The sequence below is a fragment of the Gopherus flavomarginatus genome, chromosome 3 (genome assembly GCF_025201925.1).
Source record: "Gopherus flavomarginatus isolate rGopFla2 chromosome 3, rGopFla2.mat.asm, whole genome shotgun sequence".
NCBI lineage: Eukaryota > Metazoa > Chordata > Testudines > Testudinidae > Gopherus > Gopherus flavomarginatus.
Window position 1 is genome coordinate 78004159 of NC_066619.1, and position 17672 is coordinate 78021830.

The 17672-nt window shown below is 41.4% G+C and overlaps 1 protein-coding gene across 7 annotated transcripts in view; it reads left to right on the plus strand.

Annotated features, from left to right (window-relative positions):
* Positions 1-17672, plus strand: part of LOC127047534 (zinc finger protein 474-like) — a 57805-nt gene that overhangs the window by 25736 nt on the left and 14397 nt on the right. For 2 of the 7 annotated variants that reach the window (XM_050945928.1, XM_050945929.1), the window contains one exon: positions 2374-7391. The exons of 3 other annotated variants lie outside the window; for them this stretch is intronic. In XM_050945928.1, coding sequence (XP_050801885.1) covers positions 2374-2525 — 152 coding nt within the window. In that variant the 3' untranslated portion in view covers positions 2526-7391. Of the gene's footprint in view, positions 1-2373; positions 7392-8664; positions 8771-17672 lie in introns of those variants that run through there. 2 more of the 7 variants (XR_007773396.1, XR_007773398.1) reach the window with 2 other exon arrangements.

Consider the following 17672-nt stretch of genomic DNA (forward strand, 5'->3'; position numbering starts at 1 on the left):
GTTTGGGTTACAGCCAGAGTTCTGCTTTCACTCAGGCTGGTGACCCACCAAGTTTGCAGTGAGGGTGTAGGCTAACTCATTCAGGTGTTGATAGCCCTCCAGTGTCTTCCCACATTTTCCCCTGCAGAGTGGCTCTGCACAAAGAACCATGGGCTATGCTCCCAGGAGTTTCAGCAATGGGTATAGGTGAGTGAAGCAACAGTGAGGACACAGTAACTCGAGTATTGTTTTACAGTATGGCTGCTCTCAGCCAGGCTAGGCTAACCTGAGTGCTGATTACCCAAGTTAATCCTGCACTGAAGACATACTCTGAGACGGCATTTTCATTTCATTGGCTCTTTTATGATCATCACTTTTATTACTACGTACTGAGAGTAAAAATGAGAGAAAAAGATGGAGGACTAGATCTGACAGAGGAGGGCATAGCTGGGTGAAAAAGGGCTACTTCAAGGTTTTGTGGAACAGCAGCGGTCTGAGCCACCAGCTATCTTGGGGAAGTGAGAGGAAAAGAAGGTATCTACTCTTAAAGAAATCAGCACAGCAGGATGCGCCTATCTATGAATCTGCACATTGCTTCACTCCTATGCAGTGCTACAGGGTGTGGAGTACCTACTGTGAGGCGCTGTGTGCTCACAGTTCCCAAGGAGGCACTTGACAGTTTTCACAATATGGTCCTAAGTGTCTGCTGCTGATAGTTTTTGCTCAAATATGGTGCTATTCAACCTATGTGCTCCCCACTCTCCTGTCCCCAAGAAAATAATCTTCCTTTTTTCTTTTTCTTTTTGTTTTGTTTTTTTTGCTAAGATGATTCCAATCATCCAGGAAATGCTAAGTACTATACACACACACACCACATGTCTCACAGTTTTATAAATGGAGGAGGGAGGGAAAGCTTTTTTGGTGAATGGAACAAGCAGTGTTCTAAACCAAGAGAGGTACAGAAATGAGATCTATTTACATAAAACTTTGTATAGTTTACATAATTTTTTTTTTTAAAAAAAAGTGTGACTGGAGAGAACTGCTGGACTGATTGCAGTTTTTTTGTTTTCTGAATGCAACAAATGCCTGTAGGGAGAAAGTCACCTCCTTTCCTTTTCTCTCTCTCTCTCTTTTTATTCAATAAACTTTCCAAAGTACAGAAAATACACATTCATTTCCTGCAAATGAAAGGGGTATTTGCCTCAGCCAAAGAAAGAAACATCAGTCGGTTGCTCATCTAACGAAAAGAACATTAGGAACAGGCATATTAAGAGATCTAAGGCTTATTGTGGTTATGTGAACTGTTGGATATGAATCATATTAAAACTGCCTGGGCCCTTAATGAAGAGATCCATATCGTGCCAGTGACAGAAACCATGGAATATTTTAAAAATGCATTTATTTTTTAAATAGACTGATGCTTGCAGTTTGAAGACAAAATTTATTTAATTCCCTATAGCCACCATCTATAGTACTGATACCTTCTGGTCAGGTTGAAACTCATACATTTCAAATCAAGCCAGATTATTTTTTTATCTTGTGCCCTTCAAATGGGATCTAGATGCAGTTGCTGAGACTAAAGCATCGGTTAAACAACCTAGCTGTTCTTCTTGGAAATGGGTTTAAAACAATCATTTACTGTTAAAACAAACCAACCTGTAGCTTTTAGGGTGAAAGAAAACAAGGTTTTATGACACAAATTATGTAGCTGAAATACACTCCAGTTAGCTCTTTAGAGCCTGATCCTGTACTCTTAATGCAGGTAAACAACCACTGAAATAATTGTGAGTAAAAGTTGAACAAAATACGACATGTGTTTAGGAAAGGACTGCAGAACTAGTCTCAATGACTTCAGTGGGTGTTTTGCTTGAGTAAAAACTGCAGGATTTGTCTGTAAGAAGTTTTGGGCTAATCTCACCCCTATTCAAGTCAATGGCAGTACTCTTATTGACTTAAATTGGAGAAGAATTGGGCCCTATGCTCAGACTAGCACAGATGGGACATACCCAACATACATTTCCTCCCATCCCCTTGGTCAGATAATATAAATTCATTAAGTGGAACTTGAAATAAGGCCAAGAAAGCGAAACTTGCTGATAACATGTATGCAGAGATGTTAGTAATTACTTAAGAATTCATACCACAACACATAGGGCAATGCTTTCTCCTTGCTTTAATACAATACAGAATGATTGAGTTTGTAGTTAACTTTATTCAACCCCAGGGACTATAAGTAGGGCTTTTTTTTTTTTTTTTTTTTTTTTTGCAAAAGCAATATGATTTGGTTAAAACTAAAAGGCTCAGTCAACAGGTATTTCCTGAAAATATTTTCCATACAGAGCTGAATATGGTTGTCCAGAATGAAAACTAATACTTTATTTTTTAATTTTCCAGCCAAAGGTTTCTATGATCTCGATGCTCAAAATGAGGCTGCCTGGAACAGTGCCCAGAGCCAGTTAGTTCCATGTGATATTTGTGGGCGTACTTTCCTGCCAGACAGACTGATTGTCCACCAGCGGTCCTGCAAACCGAAACCAGCAAAGTAAAGCACACCGCACCCGCTCCCCATCCCCCAACACACACCTTCCAGCCAAAGCATTAAAGGAATAAAATCCTGCTTGGAAATAAAAGGCATAGCTCAGGGGCTCTGTAAAATCACAGTGATGTGGAAACATGTTCAGATCATCTCCGAGGTAAAAACAACAGTAACCACTATAATGTAGGCCAAATACAGTGATTTTTTAGCATATTATTATAGAAATGGAAGACATCTCAAATTGTCATTTCTGTGCTCTGAGAGGTGCAGCACAGAGCTCACAGTTCAGGGGCACCAGTAAGGTGCCTTTAAGCCACCTTTTGTGCCCTTCTGAGCCTGTGCTATTCTGGGGGGATTACCCAGAGCAAAATACCCCGGCAATCAGAAAAGAAGCACCCAAATACATCATCTATAAATAGCAGCGAACGCCCTGTCTCAAATAATGACGAGGGGAGAATATTCTGCAGTACTCAGTGATGGTAGCTGGGCTGTGCCTCCCTGCCCCACTCCCATGTAAATTACTTTTTGTGTTTAACGTCCTCAATTTTTAAGCTCTGACTGGAACTATCAAGCTTCTTACCTGTAGATTGTGGAGGGGAGTCAGATGTAGGGTGAGTCACATGGCTTAGTAGTCCTAGTGGTTGGGGGGAGGGACCAGCTAGAGGAGCCAAATGTAGGCTGAACATAAAGTTTAGCAGAGCACAATAATCTCCCTTCACACCAGCACTTCCGTCACTCCCTCTTCCTGAGTTTTCCTGTTTCCTTTGTGGCAGATTGCTCTTTTCCCCAGGAACAATCAATAAATCAGCCTGCAGCATTTCCGGCTCCTTGGAGTTGCACAGTTTGCATGGCTCCTAAGGACAGGGGTATACTGTGCTGACTTAAGCCCCATCTCCATTAAAACATAAAGAACACAGAACTTTTTTGTTACCTACCGTAGAACCATAATTTTAAATCACACTGTTAAGACAAAGCTATTTAGCCTGCTTAAGCTGGCCTAAGTATTTAAGCACCTGGCCCAAAGTACACTTTCCCTGTCAATGAGAAAGACATGCATTGACTTCACTGGGATTTGGATCAGACCCTAAAACCACAGGCACCTACTTTCCCCATCCATTGCAATGACGGAGAAGGCATCCATAATCAAGTGACAAAGTGCTGATAGGTGCAAAGGGGGAGGCTGGTCAGCACTACTTACCCTGGGGTGGATATGTGGGTGTCTTTTGCCCCATCCTAAACCATACTGGTAAGCACTAGGAGGTCTGTACCAGGGTCTTTATCCTGCTCATTGCAGTCAAAGGCAAAACTCCCATTGTCTTCAATGGTTCAGGGTCAAAGCGCTAGCACAAGACATGGGGATATGTGTTATATGGGGCAGCACTTGAGATGTTTTTGATTCCAACATTTTGAAGAATGCTATTGTGTCCCAGAGCAGAGTCAGAGTCAAAAAGCACCAGTGAAAGGGTTAAACATGTGAAGGAAATAATATATACTCAAATAGAATTGCAGCAGACAGCACTTTTTTTTACCTTACTCTAAAGTGTTTTACTAAGTGGCCAGGGAAGTTACTGTGAAATGTATGACAAAATGCAACACATGTTGTTAAGCAATCATATGAACTTCCTGAACTGCTGAAAGAAACTGGATCACCGACAAGTTTTCACCTTCAGTTTTAATGTCAGTAAGCTGGTTGTGTGCATCCTGTGACAAATGTGACTATTCCTAGAGTATTTGCACTTATTGTTGCATTTATAAAAATCAGATATAAGGAACTGGATGTCTTTATGTACTCTGAAATGACAGATGGACTTCAACTACTTTTTTTCCCTCAAGCTATCAGTCTGCACAATTTGCCATGAAGGCAAAACAAGAAATAGCATCATTGTTCAGCTGTTACGGGAATGCCCCCGCACCTGCCCCTGCCTGAGTCGCAACACAAAGTTAATTCAAATTGGGACAGAGATCGGCATTCTTTGCTGAAAATAATTTCCCAAACAGTCAAGCATTTCAGCAACCCTTTCACTTCCAGGAGAGGAATTTTATTTTCTCTTGTTACATATTTCCTGAAGTCAGTGGGCCAGTTCCTGCTCTGCAATTCAAAGCTCCATGAACCCAACAGATCCAGCCCCTTAAGTATCTTCATTGCATTGTACGGAATTCTTGGGTGGCATTAGAGCTACTTCACCTCTTCTTCCTGGGACTGGTGGAGGGAGTGTAGCGAGGGGAAAGAGGGCGTGGACAGCTTGTTCCCATGCACCAGCCATCTGTTGCTGCTAGATCCACCCCCAGAGGCTGTTGGCAGCCTGAAAGCTACTCTCTTTTATTCTGGGGACTGGCCCAGTGCAAAATGTCATCAGGATTGGAGGAATTGGCAAAGATGGCTTAAAAGTACCTTTGTGGCCATCATCCTCAGTTGTGGTAAGCAATGCTTTGCTGCAGCTGAGGAACTGAGCCATCAAGCTTCATTCCAGAGCAATTTCAAGAGCAGAAATGGTTTTAAAAGGGATCAAGGACCTTTAAGGTAATCAATTCATTTGCTGGCATTGAAAACTAAATATGAGGTAGAATCAAAGATCAACTGTCAATGGGATTTAGGCTCCTTATTGCCTAATTTACTTTTACAAATGGGACTCATGAGCCTAAGTAATGTGCTATTTTGCAAATGTTACCCGTAATGACTGACACCAGCTTCATGTAAAGCTCTCCCTACATCCACCTACTCATCTCCCCAAACTGTGTATCCCAAGAGCAGAGCTGAGCTGTTTGAAGGGCTGTGCACATGGGGTGTTCACACATACTTGTGTGGATCATGCCTTTGGGCTCCTGAGCCTTACCTCAAAATTCCTGTCATGGCTGCCTGAAGAGTGACTGCTATGCAGGCTTTTGAGGGCTTTCTGGCAAGACTCTGCCAGACCTGCCAAACTTTGGCCATGAGTTTGAAAGCTGTTGTGCCATTGAAATGGAAAACTAGAGTTTAATTAGAGCTTCACAGTACAAAGTGAAGTGTAAGTTCTGTTAATATAGCAGAGCTTGCTTTATATATTTATGTTTGTGAGATTGTAAATGTGAAGGGGGCTGGTAGCCTGACAGTGCAGTGGCAGCACAATGGTTCTCACACCTAAGGGACCCAAGATCAAAGTCTAAGCTTTTGTACCTTACAGGACGGGAACACTGTGGAGGTATCACACACCTGGGCTCTGGGTGGGGAGCAGACACTCCATATCACATCGCTCTCTAACACCATCCCTGTGTCAGATGGAAATATAAAGTACCACCAGCTAGTTCTAGGACTAGTCCTCTTCAACCAGCACAAGGATGTGGGCCCCTTGGGGGAAAGTAGAATAAAAAGGCATGGATGGGGAAGGGACCATTCCCCAGAAACTGATAGGGAGAATCTGAAAGGATCACGAGTGAGGAATACAATGGATCTTTTGATCATTTTTGTGATGGTTTTGTGAGTGTGTCTCTGTGTTTGTGTTTGTGCAGTGCTAGAGACTACAGCACTCTGTTTATCCATATATGAGGTACTGCAGAGGCAGTAGCATGGCAGGTTCTTCACACAACCCCAGCAATCTGCCTCAAAACTGATGCAGAGAGGATAGCTTGATCTCGAGCCTTTGTCACTGGCCTAGGGTGACCAGATGTCTTGATTTTATAGGGACAGTCCCGATTTTTGGGACTTTTTCTTATATAGGCTCCTGTTACCTCCACCCCCGTCCCGATTTTTCACACTTGCTGTCTGGTCTCTCTACACTGGCCTCTCTGCAGAGACTGCCAGCAAGAGTACTAGACCTGTGCCAAGTGCAGTGGTGACTTTTATGTCAACATTTGCCCAGTGGGATCTGCATTAATACCATCAATTCATTTCACAATTTAATTCCTTTTCAGCAGCACTAAGCTGTGATCTGTCCAGCATTTTGCATATTTATTTGGCATTCCTCCTTTAACCTTCTTTCAGGAGAGGAAACAGAAAACAAAAAAGCAAAGAATTTAACTTTCTTTGCTTTTTAGCATTGTTTACAGTTCTTTGGCTACTTGCCACACATTCTTATCACAGATTCAGTTGTCTTATAGCGGGTCCCACTTCAATTCTGTGTTTCTGCTGATTCAACACATAATTGTTCTAAAGATCTGAAAAATGTTTTTCTGCACTTTAAAGAAACAAAGAAAGTCCCTTTAGTTGGCTATGACTGTGCTGATAGCAACTAAACATGTAAGTAGGCATGGGTTATAAAAAGTCAGAAAACAAGCTAAAACATTACTGATCCTCATGCAAGGCTCAGAACATGCTAAGAGAATGAATGTCCTCCTTTAAACAAAGTTATTGTTTTAAAAGATATAGATCCAGAGTTGGAGCCTAATGGTCATTGAAGGCAATGAAATTCTTGACTCCAGGAAGAGACTCTCAAAAGTCCTTACTCAGGCAAAACCTCCATTTCCTGTGGAATTATTAAAAACTGGGTAAGGACTTCAAGATTTGGCCTAACAGGAAAAAAAAATCAATTGCAAATGAATAATATGTGTAAAATGTTTGTGTCTAGCTTCAGAATGACACATAATATTAATAGCCATGAGAATTTTAGCTGCAAAAGATCTCTAACCCTCTCAAACGTTAGTGGTAAAGCACATTGGAAGTGATCAAAACAATCCAGGGTGTGACTCCTTCACTATCTACTCAACTTTCTTAATGAATGAATGTTCATGACAAAAGCCTGTGAAGGAGAAAATGTGGCAGTTCAATAATTGATTTTGTTCATGCAAGTGGAAAAAACACTATTATAGATACATAAATGTTTTTAAAAATTATTTCATTTTAAACCTTTTTGCTAGTAAACATTTTTTCTGCAAAAATTATTGTTTATTTTGTATATATAAAAAGTTGCTAAATCATTTATTTGTTAATAAACTTTATAGACGTGTTTGTAGCTTTCTTTTGTCATTTTATTTTATACACAAACTATTCCCTCTGATAATCCTTGTGTAAGTGATGGAAAGAGTCCATATGTTTATTATACAATGTTAGATAATTTCATTGTAAACTTGATTTATACCTCATAGCCCAGAAACAAACTGGGCACAATGTAGAAATTATACATCCTACAGCCTTTGGCCTAATCCTGAACCCTTACAGTGCACATACTTAAGAGACACTGAAGCAGAAGCAGACTATAGAATCCATTAACCAAAGATATATTTCACACTTTTTATATATTTTTTTACATTTTTCAAAGATTTTCATAAATGTTTTTGAATTTTTCTGCTTTGTCTTTTTTTTCAAACAAAGACACACACACACAGAGCAGATCCAAACACCACAAGAAAGTGAACATTTTAGCTTAGGGGAGGTTGTTTTAGGGGTTGGGGTTTTTTTGTTTGTTTTTTCTTCATTTTTCTCTTCCTTTTTTCTTTTTGCTCTCTTTTTCATATGTGAAATGGTAAAAAGAAAAATAGAATGAGGGGAGATGAAAGGGGAAAAAAAAAATCCCTACCAAAAAATTGTTGGTAGTACGTTTCAGAAATCCCCAAAATTTCTCTCCTCTTTTCATTTTCTCTAAAAATTGGAAAATGTTGAAAAAAATTAAAATTTTCCATTCAAATTTTCATTTTTTAAAAAATGCCATTTCTTGTCAAAAGGCACAGTAAATGAAAAATTTCTCCAGCCTTACTAAATCTAGTTTAAATTTAATTTCACCTGTTTCCTGTTTCCACAAAATATTTCCTTAGAAGAGTTACTTCACAATTGTTACACCTTTGACATTTGAAGGTCAAAATCATATAAATATACAGCCATTTCTTACTAATCCCCAAACCTTCTAAATGATGAAATCTAAAGCATTGTTAAGTGTAACACACACAACATAACAGAGACTTTGAAATGCACTGTCTTTAGTATCCACACTAATGCAGCTGTGTTTTGTGCAAACGGCTAGTAATGATGAACTGCTCTGGTGTCAGCTGAGACTTGCATTAGTGCAGATTGCGCCATTTGGAAACAGGATGAGCTGCATTGGAACAAATCATGGTTTACACCAGTGCAGCACATGATCTATTTTAGGACTTTGCACCCGTGGCTAGAAATCCCAGTGTAGACAAGGCCTGAGTTACTTCAGAGAAAATCAAAATATTCATCATGATGTGATCTCTTACAGGAATGAATATTGCGAGGGAATAGGAAAACAGCCTTTTTCAGTGACCTCTCTGCTGTGTCCCTCTTGAGCTTTTACCAATGTATGCTGCTAATAATATTTCTCAGAAGTGAGTCTAAAAATGATTTCACTTAAATCTTAATGAAAAGCACATTTTAAGGTAAATGAGTTTAATGATATCTGAGGTTTAAGTTTAAAATACTGCAAGCAATCTACTGGGTAAATGAACAATGATGTAGATCTAGCCAACCTGAAACCAAATGCTGACAAGTGCAAGTGGTATTTTAAAAAAAAACCAGCATGATTTGAAAAAGCAGCAGTTGGTTTTGATTGTTGATGAATCAACAAAGCCCAGCAGGTGGCAATATAGGCACTTGTCGTAATTTGAAATCATTGAACTCATGTCGTCCAACTATATTAAGAAGAGTTAAGAAAAATATAATTCTAGTCATGTGTGGCTGTACCTCTCACATGGAAATAAAAGTCTGAACACTGAAGGTGATTTTATTCACTAAAATAGTGCAAATTCCAATGGGCCTGGGATTATTTCCATTACTGAATCCTTCTTGCCATATGCATATTTTGGGGGATTTACCATGTATTGTTTCATTAACCTGGACTGGAACAAAGTTTCTTTCAGTTGCAGAGTGCACAATGTGTCTGGAAATCAGACATGCCAAACCCGCGAAAACAATGCTGAAATTGGGCTTGTTTTTGGCTTAATTGGCTTGTGAGTTACTTATTGGTTAGTTTTTGTCTTGTAGCTTGTTGTAGCTTGTAGCTCCTTTTTTTTGACCAGCTCCCGTCAAGCAGGGGCGGTGGGGGAGGGCAAGCAGAGGTAATTAGCAAGCAGGGGCAAGAGGGGAGAGAGTCAGGGGCGCACAGCGGGCCCACCACAGTCCCAGACTGCACGCTGGGGGGAGCTAGTCACATAGAGTGTTGTGGTTCTTAGGGATTGGCTTGTTTTGGCCTTGTTTTGAAATGGGATTCGCTTGATTTTTGGTTTATTGTGAAAGTTGAGGTGCTTATTTACCACGTGAAAGTTGGCAACTGTGCTGGAAACACATCCCACAGTTTTTCTTTATGAAATGGCCTTTTGAAGGCTAGCAGAGTTAGCTCTGATCAGAGCTTTGTCTTGCAGTACTGTTGTTACTGAGCTTTACATTTGACCTGCCTAAAGTAAATATTCTCATCCAGATAAGATTTCAAACGTTTGTTCTGTTCTTAATTAATCATCCATTCTTCAAAAGCTAAGTTTGATTCTGGGGTTAGGTCTCATGATTAGTCTACTGATCACTAATTATTTTTAGTATTATCATTTGTTAAAATATGTATGCAAATATTTGAGGTGGGGGTTGAAATTTTTTTTTTAATCATTCAGCTGGAGAGTCCAAAGGAAAAGGAGTAAATATGTAACACAGGATATATTTAGGGAAGGGAATTTTAGCAGTGAATTGAAGTTCCGTGTATTTTTGTGCTCAGGGAAATACTGAGAGAAAATGAGCCTAATGAACATGAAGGTTTCTTCCGGGCTTCTGGATACTGAAGTAACTGGAGAGTCCCCCGGGGTGAAATTAAGAATCAAGAGTGCTGGGGAGCCTCTGGAATCTTGAAAGTACTGTTAAGAGACTGAAAATCTGAAATAACAATACATCTATAGGACCTTCTGTTCAAGGCTCTGAAAGTGCTTTATGACCATTTGTTAGGCTTATAGTCCCTGGCAGGCAAGTCTTATTCACACTATGCTAAAGTTAGGGAAACTGAGGCCCAGAAAAGTTACTTGACTTGCTTGAACAGAGCCAGCAATACAACCCAATTCACCTAATGCCCAACCCTGTCCTCTCAGCGCTGGACCCTGCTCCCTCGCAATACAAAGCTCTATTGCTTGTTGGATGGGAACCTGCTGGGAGAATCTGTAATCTTAATTTTCCAAACTATAGAACCCAAACTGCAAGCTGAAACCCCACATTTTAACACTTAAAGCCCTAATCCTGCAATGAGTTGCATGCAGGTAGACCCCAGTAGCCATCTAGTGCCCTGCTAAAACCATTATGGTTCTCTGTGGATGCAGGGTCCTACAAGTGCAAAGCATTGCAAGATTGGGACCTAAATATATACTTTAGTATATAGAATTGGCATTTGTGCTCTTATGTGATCACTTGAACAGGGATTTAGGCTCTCATGGTAAAAAATTGCACCCTTTGATTGATTCTAAGAATGGGAAGCCCTGACTGCACTCATCACAGTAATATCTAAGGTCCAGATCCACAAAGATACTTAGGAGCCTAAGTCTTGGTTTAGGCACCTACATCCCAGTTTTGGCTCCACTGTGATCCACAAAACTCCCGCTGAACCCTGTAGGTGCTAAACTCACTTGGTCCCTAAGTTTTCAGGGTAAAAGTTCACAAAATGTCTATCTTTCTGCGTGTGGGCATGTGCACTGCTGCATCCCTGTAGGCACCCAGATGCCTGTCTCCTGCTTCACCCCAAGATCGATTCACAAACTGAAGGAAGACCAGCGTTCATCTACTTAAATTGCAAGCAGGGCTCAATCTGGTAGGTGTGCTCAGAGGCCATCTACTGCATCAAGTCTCATTCAAAATGCAGCTGGAGGAGACACTTCTGTTACTAGCCTTGTCAGACAAGTAGTTACAGCACTTGCCTGAGACGCAGGTTCAATTCCCCCTTCTCTACCAGAGGGGAAGAAAGGATTTGAAGAGGGGGGTCTGCCACTTCTAAGGAGAGTTTGTAACCACTTAGCTCTGAGTCAACCTCAGTCTCTCCTGTTGAAACTGTTTCACTGTGGGCAAATAATGAAAGAGTGATAGAACTGGAGGAGTGGACTATGGGTTCCCCTAACTTCGAGTTATGCTTTCTCTCTGTTCCAGTGACTATTTAAGTATTTATCCACCGTGGAACAGTCCTGAGGGCATCACCCTGGCAGGTGAGAGACACTGGGTCGGGGCCATGGCTCCAATCACTCTATTAAGCCACAGTGGAACAGCTTCAACAGGAGAGGTTGAAGGAGCCCCACATCACAACATCCCATAGCTCAATGGTTAGAAACTCCCCTAGGAGTGGGAGGACCCTCTGCTTAAATCCTTTCTGCCCCTCTAGTGGAGAGAGATGGGAATTTAACCTGGGTCTCCCACATCCCAGGTGTGTGTGCTAACCACTGGGCTAAAAGTTGTAAAGTGGGCATTTTCTTTTTTGGCCATTATGTGGCCAAGGCAGGTGTGTAACTCATTCCCCTAAGAACCACCTTAGATGCCTTAGCGCCTTTGTGCTATGTGGCTCTCTGCAAGCTGGACTTAGGCACCCATCTTCTGAGTGGGGCTGGGTTTAGCATACACTCATCTAGTCAGCATCTCCCATTGGCTAGCTTAGGCAACTCCTGGCTTTTGTTGATCTCATTCTTAAGCACTTCTCTCTCCCTATTCATTGCGTTGGGGACCTTGGCACCTGATTTGGCTTTGTGGATTGCAATGTCATTCCTGTGATTTTTCTAGTTGCCTAAAAGTTAGGCACCATGACACTCAATGTTGCAAACCCAACGTCCTTTTGTGGCTCTCAACCTAAGCATCTAACTGAAATAACTTAGCACCGATCAGTGGATGGCTCCTTTCCATACCACTAATGAGGGCAGGCAGGTGAGTATTTTCCAGTATATATCAATTTGATCTGCTTGTCATTTCACTCTTCCGCTTTTCCATTCTTCTCTATTTTCATTTTCTTCTTCTCTCACTCTTTTATCTATCATATGCAAGATTTAGATTGTATTAAATGTTAATCAATTGCCAAGACTTGGGGGGTTTAGTTTGGGTCTCCCCCCCCAAAAAAAATTATTTAGATGTGTTATCAAAAGTTGGAGATCCTTGTGCATCTGAAATTCAGTAAAAATATACTAGGAAAAAAAGAGATTAAAGACCAAATTCTGGTTTCATTTACACTAGAGAATTAAATGAAGTTCTTCTGGATTTAAACCTGTGTAAGTGAGAGCAGAATTTGGCTATAGTATGTGTTCTGTCATTGAAAGAAGACAATAGTCACCTTTGGGACAATGGTCAATTATAAAACCATTAAGCTGCTTTTCCTGTGCAGGTGGTGCAGTGTCATATCAAGTGTTTAGTCTCATCAAACATCTGACTCACTGGGTGTGCAAATTTCCCAGTCTCTCTGCATTATTTTGCAATGAGAGAGGACAGAGAAATTACAAGTTTAAAATTAGAGATGGACCTAAGCCACAAAGTTCAAATCCAGATTGGAATTTTTAGTATTCTTGGATATTTTATTCTGAGGTTTTGGTTCAGGCTCACGCGTAGCTAAAATGGAACAGAAGTGAATTGGTAGCGTTGTGTTTGGTTTTTGCTCGGCACCAGTCAGGATCTGGCATATTAAATATTCATCAGTGTAAGAAGAAGTTGGACATTTTCCCATCAATGGATGCAATATTCCAAAGAACAGCAGGAATAGCATTTACAGTATCCTCCTGACCTGTAATTCACCTCATCATTTTTCAGTACATAAACGATGGTACATCTGAGATGTGACATACCATAACTTGATGCAAGCCAGTGCAACCGCACACCAGGTTCATTTAAACAAATACCTCCTCCTCATTTAATAAATGGGTAGAACTGTTTGCCATCAAAGCTAACCAAATTTCCTGTACTTCCAGTGGGCACCTGATGCTTGCTGCTACAATGTCTCAGTGACAGTGGCAAAGTCTGCAATCTTGTGCAACAATATAAGAAATAATAAAATGTTTAAATTGTACTAAGTGCAATTGTCCTTAAGTATGGTTATTGTTCATTTTTACCCTATCAACACTAGTCATAGTTTGATAAAGCCGATACAGTAAACCCCAATCCAGGGATTGTTTTAATATGACAGGCTATTTTAGATTAAAAGTAAGCTTTCTCAAGCTCTGATTCCTTGTTGGAGATAGGAGTGTTGCTTTCATGTTGACTGTGGTAGAAGGCACCAGAGATTCCACAGGCAAAGTGACTACAGCCCTCTTGGTTGACAAACCAGGGACCTTTAGCTTAACTGTCTCTGTGAGTCTGTAACACCTTATACTCTTTGTGGATCATCACAGAGGGAACCTGTAATACACCCTCTCCACTGGCTTATGCTTGTAGAAACACAAATTCTGTCCTTCTCTAAGGAGACTAGCTTGGGGGAGCAGAGTTCAATAGCTGTTTGTAGCACCATTGTATTATATACACTGAATGTATATAGAATAAATAATAATGATAGTTATGGATCTGTAACTGATGTCTGTATTTTTGCAAAGCTTCGATAAGATAATTGTTAGGAAAACAATCCATTGGAAGAAATTTAGGGAGCCAGAAAATGAGACCAGAATAGGAGACAAGAAGGTGTGCTGGTGTGAAGCAATTTTGCTGAGCATGCCTGATCAGAATCTAAATGATTGTCGCAACTCAGCTGTGGAATCTGAGCTGTGTACTGCTGTCCTTACTCAGGCCAACCTACCACTGGAGTGCCAATGGCAGTTTTGTGTTCTGCAGAGTCAGACTCACTGTATTAAAGACCCTGCCGCATGTCCTGTGTGGATGCAAGCAGCACTCTGGAGCCTGGTGGCACCGCCACAGCGCCATCCAGAACCGACTAGTGAAAGCCATCCCACCATCCCTGGGGAAGATCACCGTCGACTCTGCCATCCCTGGGACAGACAGCCGACTGCAACCCAACGTTATCATGACGGACGCAGAAAAGAAGAAAGTCCTCCTGGTAGACATCACGGTGCCTTTTGAAAACTAGTCACCTGCCTTCCATGAGGCCCGAGCACGGAAGGAGTCGAAGTATGCCTCGCTGGCTGAGATCTTGAGAGCCCAGGGCTATGAAGTCCAGATACACGCCCTGATCGTGGGAGTCCTGGGCTCATGGGACCCCCGCAATGAGCCAGTTCTGAGAGCATGTGGGGTCGGTCGACGCTACTCCCGGCTCATGAGACAGCTCATGGTGTCTGACACCATCAGGTGGTCCAGAGACATTTATACCGAACACATCACCGGACACCGCCAATACCACACTGAGTAATTGAGACAGCCAACCAGGGAAATAACCCACTTCCTTCCCTGAGGGACCAAGGGACGCACCCCACCCATGTACCTATCCGCTCCACCGATACTGACTTGGACTCCTTATTCATTCCATGGGTGGCGAATCCAAGCCTTCTTATTCACTAACACTTTAAAAATCCCTTGCACCCCAATCTGGGTCTATGCTAGTTATGCAATACGTATGTATCTTTTCATCCTTGCAAATGGTATCTGTAACACCCCCTAACCCAAGCCTGACCCCAGATGTACAGTACCTTCCTCAACCTGTGTATATTTCATTTCAAACATTTCCTTTAATAAATTTTTTAAATCTATTGTTTATATAATCCAAAGGACAAAATGCTTTGCAATTATCTTCTGTGTCCTTGTCTACACTGGCAATTTACAGCGTTGTAACTTTCTGGCTCAGGGGTTTGAAAAAACAATCCCCTGAGCATAGCAAATTTCAGCGCTGTAAAATGCCAGTGTAAACAGTGCACAAGCGCTGGGAGCTGCACTCCCGGTGCTGGTAGCTACATCCCTCCTGGAGTTGGTTTTTTAGAGCAGCGCCTTGACCACACAAGCCATGTTAAAGTGCTGCGCTTTAGCGTTGCCAGTGTAGATCTCATATTTCTGGGTAGGGTAGGGTAGGAAGAATAATTTTAACTTAATTTAATATGTTGTGTGGTAAACCCAGGACAAACAGCTACAAAGGGGGGAGGTAGTAATTAGTCCCAGGGGGTTAAAAGGCCTCTCCCAATCCACTGAGAAGAGATAACCACGGGGAAATAAGGTTCAGCTGGAAAAGGGGTTACTAGGGAATTAATTAAGTTCAGCTGGCTTCAACTGCTCATGACCTTTTTAAACCCTCCGCTGTGTGGAAGTAGGGGGAAGAGAGAGACAGGAAAGCTGCCAGTAGGCTGGGTGCAGCAAGACACTGAACCCTTCCAGGAAGGCAGGCTGCACTCCCTCCCCAGAAAGGAAGGAAAACAAGCACAAGGGACTGACTGGGGAAAGGAATAGCCGGACCCTGTGCTACTGGTAAGGATTGGCCTTGCCCAAGCCTGTGTCTCCAAGGCTAAAAAGGACTGAGTCTGCTGAGGAGAAGAAGGTACTTTGCCACAGTGGCAATAATTTAGATAAATTACGTCTATGACATACACAACAGAATACTGTAGGCCAGATTTTTCCCCTGCCTTGCAGCCACTTTGCATCAAACTGCTCATACAAAATGACCCTAACGCTGTTGTAGACAGTCACAGAAGGACAATCCCATTGTATCTGGATCCTCTGGTGGTGTACAGCTGGAGTACAAGTTTTTAGATCACTCTCACCCCCAGCAGCAAGCTTAAGAGGCATGAGCTGCTGTGACCTTGGCATTCCCTGGTTGATATATTTCCAGCTTGGGGATCCTGGCAACTGGTACAAAGGATCAGGCTGCTCTTACTACTGATGATGGAGTGTTGGCCTGGCACCCAGCCAGCCTGGAGATGGGGAGTGTAACGGTGGACTGAAGCTCCTTTTGCAATCCCCTCCTGAGATGTGGTATGTAATTCTTGACTGCAGCTGAGGATCCAGATTTGTCTGTTTTACCAGTAGATTAGTAAATAAAAATAAAATTACTAAATATTTAAATTGTAAATTCTTTGGACCAGGGGCCATCTTTTTTTGTTCTGTGTTTGTCCACAATGGAGTCATAGTCCATGACAGGGGCTCATAGGCATTACCACAATACAAATAAATAAATACATACATAAATATTGTTAGTGATGATCATTAATAACAAGGAAGTAAGATTTAAGTCTCCTTTAATTCATTCTGTTGTGCCTATGCGTTGTAGGAATTCCGTGTCCAGATACTACAGTGCTTGGCATTAAGGCATCTCAGTGAAGTGTGTAATTTTTATATAATACATGTACTGAAATATCTAAGTATAGCAGGGTTAATTAAGGTCAAAGTTTGTACTTACAGGTTTAGCCCAGAGTCTTACTATTATTTTAATACATTTTTTTCTTTCTTTTTGAACATCATATCCAAAATAAAACAAAAACAACTCCTATTGACATAGTACCACTTCCAAAATCCAGGATTATGAGACATAACCATTGAAAACAAAACCCTGCTATTGACACAGTATCCCGCCTGCAGCTTCTTTGGATCTAGTATGCTGGTGGAGCCATTACAACTCATATCTTTTACAAGAAAGTTCCTCTGACTTTATTTATCAGGTCCTCCAGATGTGATACCATGTCAGTAGAGAGTTGTGATACTGCATTAATGTAACACATCACTGAATTTTTTCACAATGTAGCTGAAAATATCACAAGAAATGGCTTAGGATGATGGTATGTGAGTGCATACAGATTGTGGTCAACAGATTGTGGTCCATAGTCAACCTGTGAACTCTTTGCCAAAGGATATTGAAAGCCAAGACTATAATAGGCTTCAAAAAAGAACTAGATAGGTTCATGGAGGATTGGTCCATCAATGGCTATTAGCAGGGATGGTGTCACTAGCCTCTGTTTGCCAGAAGCTGGGAATGGGCAACAGGGGATGGATCACTTGATTACCTGTTCTATTCACTCCCTCTGAGGCACCTGGCATTGGCCACTGTTGGAAGACAGGATACTGGGCTAGATGGACCTTTGGTCTGATCTAGTATGGCCGTTCTGATGTTTGTAAGGTTTTTATTTAAAAGTAGTGAAAGGCCACAGTCAACACTAAGAACCAAGGGACATAGTCTGCATTTCTTTTTTTGTTGCCACTGGTTGTTCCTTTTATGCACCAAGAGTAAAATATGCCTTTAAGTGCTTAAAATATGTCTTTAAGTGCTTGTAAAGCCCTGGAATGTGTGGTTTATAATGGTATTAGGAACTGATCCATAATTACAGCAGTGCTACTAGGCATGGCACTAGTAATTTATTTTGTAAGCTCTTGAAATGCTGA